The sequence below is a fragment of the Arachis hypogaea genome, chromosome 20 (genome assembly GCF_003086295.3).
Source record: "Arachis hypogaea cultivar Tifrunner chromosome 20, arahy.Tifrunner.gnm2.J5K5, whole genome shotgun sequence".
Taxonomy (NCBI): domain Eukaryota; kingdom Viridiplantae; phylum Streptophyta; class Magnoliopsida; order Fabales; family Fabaceae; genus Arachis; species Arachis hypogaea.
Window position 1 is genome coordinate 144560880 of NC_092055.1, and position 9519 is coordinate 144570398.

Sequence of the window (9519 nt, forward strand, 5' to 3'; positions counted from 1 at the left end):
TTGATAACTATACCTAGAGCCTGTATCATCCTCTTCTTTTGTGAAGCATTTATGCCACATCTACACAATGCCAAATTAGTTAATTGGTCCCAAGTAACACTAAAGATCAAAACAATTCTAAATAAAAGTCAACTTGGTGGTTATTGGGATAACTATCTAACAAAGCAAAAAGCAATGAAGTTTACCTAACTTGCTAGGGGGCTCATAAATAGGTCCATCGACTTTAATCTTGTTGCAAGTGGTCTTTACTAAGCAAAACTAATATATACTCCCATTTACATCTTTGGCATTCAATCATTCTATAGATACTCGTAAATGTTGATAACAGAACTAGCCACATTGATACAACCATAAACACATCCTGAATTTCTTTGATAAGAACTACCACAGTACAAGGCATGCATGCAAACCAATAACTAGCATTTAAAACAAACAACAAATATTATGCCAAAAAAGAGGTCATCAAATATGTTCCTACTGGCTATACTCACCCTTATATCGTGCAACTTAAAACTTAGTCCTGACATCCAGTTTCGTTATGGCTGAGCAAACTGGTTTTTCCCATTTCACCCCTCTCGCCCATTTTCTTTTATTCATTATTTTGTTAAGGCCATTTTCTTTTGGTCTACTACTCTATGCTACTTAAAATAGAGCAAATAAGTTTGATAATATCCATGATGTAGTCTAGCTCCATGACCTCCTCGATACTCCAAATAAGTTTCAATAACAAGGTTGACATACATAATGTGCTAAGCAACACACAAAGAAGTTAAATAAACCAAAAACTCATTCATCCACCCCATTGAGGGACGATCGGCATATGGTTGATTTTCACTTCATCAATTGAATGATTTGGATGCTATTCTATCTTGAATTCATACATTTCACCTCAAGATTATTGGATGAAGAAAATCAAGGAACAAGTATTCAAACTATACCATGCAAGTTTCAAGTACTCTCTTATATATAGAAAAACAACATCCTCTTTCAACTCTAGTTTCTAAACCAGTGTAGCCATGCACTACTGGTGTTTTGCGATTTCGAATTGATCGCTAAACTTCAATGGCAAGGTGATTTCCATCAATATAAGAGACATTAGTGGAAGAATGTGGTTATTGTGCAATGTGGCACCTGCATGATGCAGTCCACAATTTAAAACCTTGAATCAAATCTTCCAGTAAATGCAGGTTTTGGCATAGAAGAGGGAAAAGATAACAGAGAGCAGTATAATTAACTAACAACAATGGAGGATACAAACATTTATTCCACCCGAAGCATGGAATATGTAACTACTGCACAGAAAACCACGCATACCTAGTTTTATTACATCTGATTCCGAGGCATCACAATCTAGAAGAAATAATCAATTTCAATTGTCACTATGTTTTTTCTGCTTGACTAACATGACCTATTTGTTCTGGAAGATTACTTGTATTTCGCATGTTCCACCAAAATTTTCCTGGGTCACTAGGTTTTCCTTCACCCTTGCTAGTATCATGATACTTTCTTTCTGATTGTACTTCCTGTGCTTCTGATGAACCAGGATTCTCTGTCAAGAATTGTTCCCAAAATACATCATTAACACCAGCCACCACAGGGGTTGTGCCGGCAGGTTGTTCTTTTGATGCGGAAGCAGGCTCGGAAACAGGAGCAGAAGCAGGCTCAGAGTTCATGTCAATTCCAGATGACTTAGGCAGAACTTCAACATCTAGTAGGGGACAAGATATAGACAGACTATCAGCACAACTTGTAGATTCATCAAAATCCAAGCTTGAATGAATGTGAATGGTCGCGTCAGAAATATCATTTGAAATGGTTTCCCAAAATACCATGGATGACTCGAGCTGATCCAACTGCTCTGTGATTATTGTCAAAACGGAGGAGTCCTGTGAATTTTCTGTGGGTAACATTTGTTCGGTCTCAGTTGTATCTTCAATGTTAGTTTCATCACTAAGATAGCCATTTCTTGGTAACCTTCGTTTTCTATCTGTGGTTTCTAGCAATGCCAATTGATTCAAGTCAATTCCAGGTTTCTGCAGTACACTGGAAACAGAAGAGATCATCTTCTGATGCTTCTGCTCCATCTTCTCCACACGGTCTTTCGAGCAGTGTATTCGAATCTCATATTCTTGCCACTCTTGTTCATGTCTCTGTAGCTCCATAAGAAGCTGTTCTTTTTCACGGTTAAGCCTCTCTATTTCATCCTGTAAACTCATCCTTTCTGATTCTGTCAGTGGAGCTTGCGCCTGAAGATTCTGTAAAGAATGACTATGAACCGGTTTTCGTCTGTGGATATTCTTCATGCGATGTGGTTGACCTCTTACAAAATCATCATTTGCGAATTCCCATTGTTCAGGGTCAACCTTCTTAAAACCCTGTCCAAATAAATAGTAGTGACTAGAGAATCAATTTTAGCAATCAAAATTCAAAAAAGCAGAATGTGGAAATAAATGCAAACAGAGATTATCATAAACAACATCCCTCAGATTCAAATTAACTTACATAAGTGTTCAGCTGCCTGATAAAGCTTGAGAAGTTATTGTGCTTGAAGAATCTAGGCAGCAAATCCCTAGCGAAATCCGGAGGATTCCACACAATGAAACTTCTATTAGAGGCACTCCAAGAAACAATGGGATCAGTGGAAGGATCATCCACCATCTCATAAGTCTTTGCCAGAAAAGGTGGCAGGGAATTGGAACTGCTCTGAGCTTCATCCATCACTCAAATCCCAATCTCCTCAGTCACAAATCTCACCCTCTACCTAATTCAAAACTCCAAAACCAATTAACTCCTTCCAAAAACTTCAAACCAAGCCAATCATCAATCCGCTCATGAATTACAAGGCAATGACAGAATATAAAAGATATAACAAAATTTCCTTCTAAAAACCTGCGAAAGACAAAACCCAATAAAGCGAAACTAGAGCCTAATTAATCACAACCAACAACTTCTAAGAATCCCCATTAATCTATTTACAGATAAGAACCATGCTCAAAACTTTAAATTTCAGCAACAGCGCCATGATCCACTATGTCATCAAAATCACAAAGCAAAACAAGCTTTCAGCTTTTTCCTTTGTAAACTTCAAAATACCCAAAAAGAGCCAAGTGTTTTTCTTTTTTACCACAAAAAGATCAAACAAATCTTACACCATCATACAACGTTGAATTCCCCCAAAAGAGTGAGAAAAAAGAAAAAAATAAAAAAATTCTTTTCTTTTTTACTCGACGTGCAAATCAGGGGAAGCTTGCAGGGAAAGTAACAATAATTCACAAATCAAATCCAACTGAAAATTAAAAAAGCGAAAATGAAATAAAATAAAGAAAAGATCGAGGTTTTATGAGTCCGAAGCTTTGCTAAGAGAGAAGAAAAAAACAAGAAAGAAAGAAGGTGATAAGATGCAGAAAGAACGAAAGAAGGTCCTTCACGCTTCGCAGAGGCTTCCAATTTCTTCTTCTCTGTTGAACCGCGTTGGTTCAGAGTATTTCCTCGATAACCCTTTTCTTTTTTCTTTTTCTTTTTCTTTCCGGTGAATGGACGGTCAACGAATGCAAATTACGTGTTCTAGAATTGTTTGACTTTTGAGCACACCTCAAATTCTTAGGGCGAGTTTCGCATCTTCATCTAATCAATGTGATATGAATATGATATGATATCATATAATTAATAACTAAATAAATAAATAGTAAAAGGTTAAATTAGTCTTAAAAAATTATTTGTTTTTTAAATTGGTCTTTGAACAATTTTTTTAATTAAATTTATTTTTTTAAAAATTTAAATTAGTCATATTAGTCTTTCTGTTATTTCCATTACTAAAGACATCAGAATTTATTGATATGATACATTAAGTAACATCACAATACACACTTAATAGTCCTAATTGACTATTAATATGATTAGTCTATAAAATTAGATCACATCAATTTCAAATTGAGAGATTCTAATGCCTCAAATTTTCTCCTCAATTAGGTTTTAATTTGATTTAATTTTATAAATTTATTATGTTAAAAGTTAATTAAAACTCCTATGCGTGTGTTATAGTGTCACTTAATGTGTTATATTCGCAAATTTTGACACCCTCAACAAAGGAAGTGATGTAAGGACTAATATTACTAATTTAAAATTTTTAAAAGATAAATTTGATTAAAAATATCTTTCGAGAACTAATTTGAAAAATATGTGATCTTTGAATGACTAATTTGACCATTTACTCAATAAATAAATTATATACTTTATATGTCCAGAAATTATTTTTAACATAGAGATAAAATTGGTGTTTTGATTGAATATTGATATTTCAAGTGTATTACAATATTATGGATGTGCAGAAAATGTATTCAATTGATGACATGTGTCCAACACACATTCTACATGTTAACTCTTCATCTACAAAATCCACCCGCCTATAATTATACTAAATAATTTTATTTTCAACAAAAATACCAATATTTTTCTATATAAAAAGAATTAGCCCTATATATCACACAAGTTTTTTAAAAAATTGAGGGTTAAGTACGATTTTGGTCCCTAAGGTAGGAGCTGAAAATTTTTTTTGTCTCCGGCCTTTTTTACGCTACAAAATGGTCCCAAATGTTTCAGTTTTTTTTTAAATTGTCTTTAAGACAAAAATGCCCTTCCCCCTTCTTCTCCAAAATGCAGAAATAGAAGCAGGCAGAAGCAGAATGCAGAAACAGAAGCAGCATGCAAAAGCAAAAAGCAGAAGCAGTGAAACAATAACAACAACTAGAAGAATAACACCAAGAACAATAATGGATAATGAAATCAGAACAACAACAAAAGTAAAACCAGAAGCTGAAGCAAAAACAGAAACAGAAGCAGAAGCAAAAGCATCAGCGACGAGGAGCATCGACGACCGAGCGAGGAGGAGCAGCAGAAACGGCGCGCGAGTAGCAGCAGCGGCGCTAAACGCGGTCTCCTTCTCCCTTCCGATCTCTTTCTTCTCCCTTGCTCTCTGTCTCCCCCCTCTTCATCCATGTGTGTGGCGGTTTCCCCTTCTGTTCTCTCAATCAGAGGCGGCGGTACGGCGGCGCAACGGCGCAGCCTTCCCTTCCCCCTTCTTCCCTCCCCTCGATTCTCTTTCTTTCCCCCCTCTCCCATTCTCTTTCTTCCCCCTTTGTCGTTTACTTTCTTTCCTTTTTATTTTATTTTATAATTTTTTTAGTTAGGAGTATTTGGTAATAAAAATAAAAAATTTGGTAAAAAGGACAATTTTAAAACAAATTAAAATCTTTGGGACTATTTTGTAGTGAAAAAAGGTCGGAGACGAAAAAAATTTTTAGCCCTTACCTTAGAAACCAAAATCGTACTTAACCCAAAAGTTAATAAAAATTAATTCTATATAAGTTTATATTCTTTTGAATTATTATTTTTTTCCTGCACAAATTAATTTGATTTATAATTGAAAAAGTAGTACATTCTAATTCTAACAAAAAATATTGTTATTGTTCTTTTTTAATATCACATCCTATTATAGAAAGAGTGATATTATATGTACAAGTTTTTTTAGTAACTAAGTTAACTTATTAACAATAAAATATACTCTCAAAATAACACGTGTATATACGCGCTCCACTAGCGCCTAATTAGAGTGTGTATTGCATTTTCTGCACTTTCTACAACACACAAATTTTAAAGTATAGCACACAATTTTTCGAAATATAGCACACTAAATTTTGCACATAACACAAACTTATCGACAGCCCACAAATTTTTTGCATATAGCATACAAGTTTTTGAAACGTAGCACGCAAATTTTCAAAGTATAACACACAAAATTGTGCACAAACTTATCGATATAGTTAGGGGTGTTCATGTTTCAATTTTTCACAAAGAAACTTATTTTAAATCAATTTAAAATGTAGTGCGCTAGTTGATACAGAACGTAACTCAGAGTGAGAGGGAAAATCAAAGAAAGGGAGTCCCCTGCCTCAATTTGATTTCCTGATACAACAGTTAAGGGAATCACTCTACCTCTCCTGTTTACACCCAAAATTTTTAAAGAAACTCAAAAATTTTCATTCATCAAAATTAAAGAAAAAGTAACTACCAGATTTTAGAGGGTTTTTATACCTCGTAAGTTTATAACCCTAATTCATAAGTTTATTAGAATAAAAAAATGGGTCAAATCATAATTGGGCCTAAAACAAACAAAACAACAAAAATAAAATAAACATAAAATAAATTCAAAGAAAGTGATGTATTTTTAATTCATCTTGACTAATGAGAGTTTTCAATGCATCTTGTAAATAGTAAGACGTCTGACTTTTGATAATCATTAATCATTGTCTTACCCAATTTTTGATGCATCTCCTGAACAAATTATTTAGCCATGTTTGTAAATTCTTCTTTTATTCTTTTAGTTGTTGCTCTTGTAATTGAACCAATTGGCACATGACAGTTCTCAATTTGTACTACAGGACTCGTATCATTCCCTCCCTCCTGAAAAAAATTCGTTCTCGAATCTGCATCTAAATCAAAAGGAGATAGGTCAGAGATATTAAAAGTAGCTGATACATTATACTCACCTAGAATGTCAATCTTGTAAGCATTGTTATTGATCTTTTCGAGCACCTGAAATTGACCATCACCCGTAGGGTCTAAATTGGATTTTATTTGAGTAGGAAACCTCTCCTTTCTCAAATGAATCCATACCCAGTCACCAAGTTCAAAGACAAGTTGTATTCGACCTTTATTCACCCGTTGAGCTGTCAACTTGTTTTTCTTTTCAAGCAACTCACGTGCTTTCAAGTGCATTGCTTTAACTTTTTCAGCTTTACCTTCTGCATCCAAGCTAACAAAATGGGTCAAATCATAATGGGGTCTAAAACAAACAAAACAACAAAAATAAAATAAACATAAAATAAATTCTAAGAAAGTGATGTATTTTTAATTTATCTTGACTAATGAGAGTTTTCAATACATCTTGTAAGTAGTAAGACGTTTGACTTTTGATAATTGTTAATCATTATCTTGTCCAATTCTTGATGTATCTCCTGAATAAATTATTTAGCCATGTTTGCAAAATCTTCTTTTATTCTCTTAGTTGTTACTTTTATAATTAAACCAATTGGCATATGACAGTTCTCAATTTGTCCCACAGGACTCGTATCACCAGTTTAAACCAATTCATACAAATAAAACTAATTTAAACTAGTTTATATGCTAAAATTAATTTTTAACATAAAAAATCAGATTTAACCTCTCTCCCCTCTCTCCTCCCATCTTTCTCTCTCCACCTCTCTCCTCCCTCTTTCGCTCTTTCTCAACCTCTCTTCTTCTTTTTTTCTATCATCATTTATCTTTTTTTTTTAGTTTTTTTTTTTTATCTTTATTTTTTTCTCTTTGATACAAAAATTTCTTGTTTATTATCCTCCTTCTTATAAAATCTTTCATTCTAATATGATCATGGATTGATCAAACTGAAATTATACATTTATGATGAGTACACTATGATACAAGACTTTTAATCATTTATACTAAAGAAATTGGTTAAACTTATTTTTTTGAACACCCCTATATATAGTATATAAATTTTTGCTAGCACACAAATTTACTGTAAATATATTTTATTAGTTGGGTGAGTCAATGTTCTATGTATGTAGTCCTATAAAAATTTTTGTGTTGCACATCAAAATTTATGTATTATGCACCAAAATTTTTATGTTGTACATCAAAATTTATGTACTGTGCGTATTTCAATATTTGGGTTCAATGTTTTGGGCATATGGTCCTTCAAAAATTTGTGTTGTATACTAAAATTTGTGTGTTATACACTAAAAATTTATGTGTTCTGCATCAAAATTTTTGTTCTCTAATCTTCTAAATATTTATAGAAAAATAAGATAAAGATGATGAGTATCATGATAATGAAAATAAAAGAGGATGATAAGAAAAAAAAAATAAAAACTAAATACTACCACGACAACGACAGTGATTATAGCGACGATGACATTGAAAAAAAAAAAGAAAAAAAAAAACATAAGAAAAAAAGGAGGAGGAGAAGGAGAAGGAGAATGAGAGAGAGTGTGTGGCGCGTGACTAAATGACATCATTATTTTAAACTTTACCATAAATAACATTTAGAAGTCATTTTGCACCTTTTTTTTTCTCTTATTACCTCAAATGCAATATTTTAAATATGAAAAAGTTTAATTAAAATTTTAAATTTATTCTCAATTTCTCATACATTATACATTATGAGTTTCTTCCCTTAATGAAATCTAAACTCTTTATCAAAATAAGTGAAACAAAATAAGTGTGTATTTGTTAAGAAAAACAATTTCCACTTCTCAGCATAAAATGTAGTTATTGCTTTCTGTTTCTTTTTCGTATTTAATTAGCTGCGCTTTACAATTAGTTCATCAGTTATTATTTTGATTTACGTGGTTATCATTCTCTGCGATGGCACCATCAATTTTTGGATTAGATATGATGAAGATTTCTCTCTATTTCGTGGCTTGAGTTGATCTGATCCTATCAAGTTTGGTGTTTGAAATGACGTGAAGAACAAGTAAGTATCGTATTTTATTTATTTTTATTATTTCTTTGAATTGATTTAATCATAAGGCAGATGAATTATTTGTTTAAGGAATCAAAAATAAATTTTTGTGCATGTAATGTAATTAAAGTAAACTAGAAGCAACTGTGGATTTGCTTAACCTTGAACAGAAAGCAATACATGAAAATATTGTGAATTGAGTTAGTGGTTAGAGCACAAGATCAGATAATAAAAGAAGAGGAATGCTAGGGGTCAGTAACTTTTGTAATTTGTAGCCATCAAATAGCCATCAATAATGGTTTTAATGGTGTGAGATTGGTGTGAGATTTTATCCAATGACTCACTTTTTTTTGTTGGTTACATGCTGGCCAAAATTTAACAAAGTTGCTGACTCCTTAGACTTTTCCATAAAAGAATTCCTTGAGCATTAATGCAACCCATTACTGTAGTGATGAGTTTTTAATAAGTGTAGATTTAATAAGTGTTTTAATTAGATTAGATTATATACATACACTTGATTATTGTGGACTTACCTGATTTACTCTGAACATAATTAATAATTCGGTTATTAGTGTCTCAGACCTCAGTCATTAATACCTGATCTTTATGGTAGTAATAATAGTTAGATGAGTCAATAATATGATGCCCAGTCCCAACTCAATCTTATGACACGGGCGACATGCTGTTTCGAAGTTGACATTATTAAACATGCAACATTATGTTATGTTCCAGCTAGCTGCTCATCACTCTAATGTTGGGCTTGAAATTACTATTTTGTAGATCTGCTTTCGTGGTCCTACAACATCTTCTTGTCTGTTGTCTTGTACCATTACTCAGACATAGTGCATGCATAATTGGCACTGTTAATGGACTCTTATTTTTATCTATAAATTTACTCATAGATAAATAAAATTTATTTTTTATAAATTAAAAATGAATAGACTATTATATTTATCTATACAAGTTTAAAATGTTAGAAAGTTTATCTATGAATAAAATTA

At 32.5% G+C, this 9519-nt stretch overlaps 1 protein-coding gene across 2 annotated transcripts; it reads right to left on the reverse strand.

Annotated features, from left to right (window-relative positions):
• Positions 1-705: 705 nt before the first annotated feature.
• Positions 706-3648, reverse strand: LOC112734996 (heat stress transcription factor A-4c). 2 transcript variants are annotated; one of them, XR_011878692.1, is made up of 3 exons: positions 2503-3648; positions 1315-2375; positions 706-1131 (listed from the first exon to the last, which is right to left on the reverse strand). XR_011878692.1 is itself a non-coding variant. In XM_025784549.3 (2 exons), the coding sequence occupies exons 1-2, from the start codon at positions 2716-2718 to the stop codon at positions 1380-1382; spliced, it is 1212 nt and encodes a 403-aa protein (XP_025640334.1). In that variant the 5' UTR covers positions 2719-3648; the 3' UTR covers positions 1173-1379. The 2 variants fall into 2 exon arrangements, 1 of the variants encoding a protein (XP_025640334.1); XM_025784549.3 differs by lacking the exon at positions 706-1131 and having other exon boundaries at positions 1173-2375.
• Between the last annotated feature and the right edge of the window lie 5871 nt (positions 3649-9519).

Bases quoted from the DNA above. Each gene is read 5' to 3' on its own strand.
- LOC112734996 (XM_025784549.3), bottom strand. From the start codon at position 2,718: ATGGATGAAGCTCAGAGCAGTTCCAATTCCCTGCCACCTTTTCTGGCA. The intron at 2,376-2,502 runs GTAAGTTAATTT...TTATTTGGACAG, and splicing joins TCAGGCAGCTGAACACTTAT to GGTTTTAAGAAGGTTGACCC.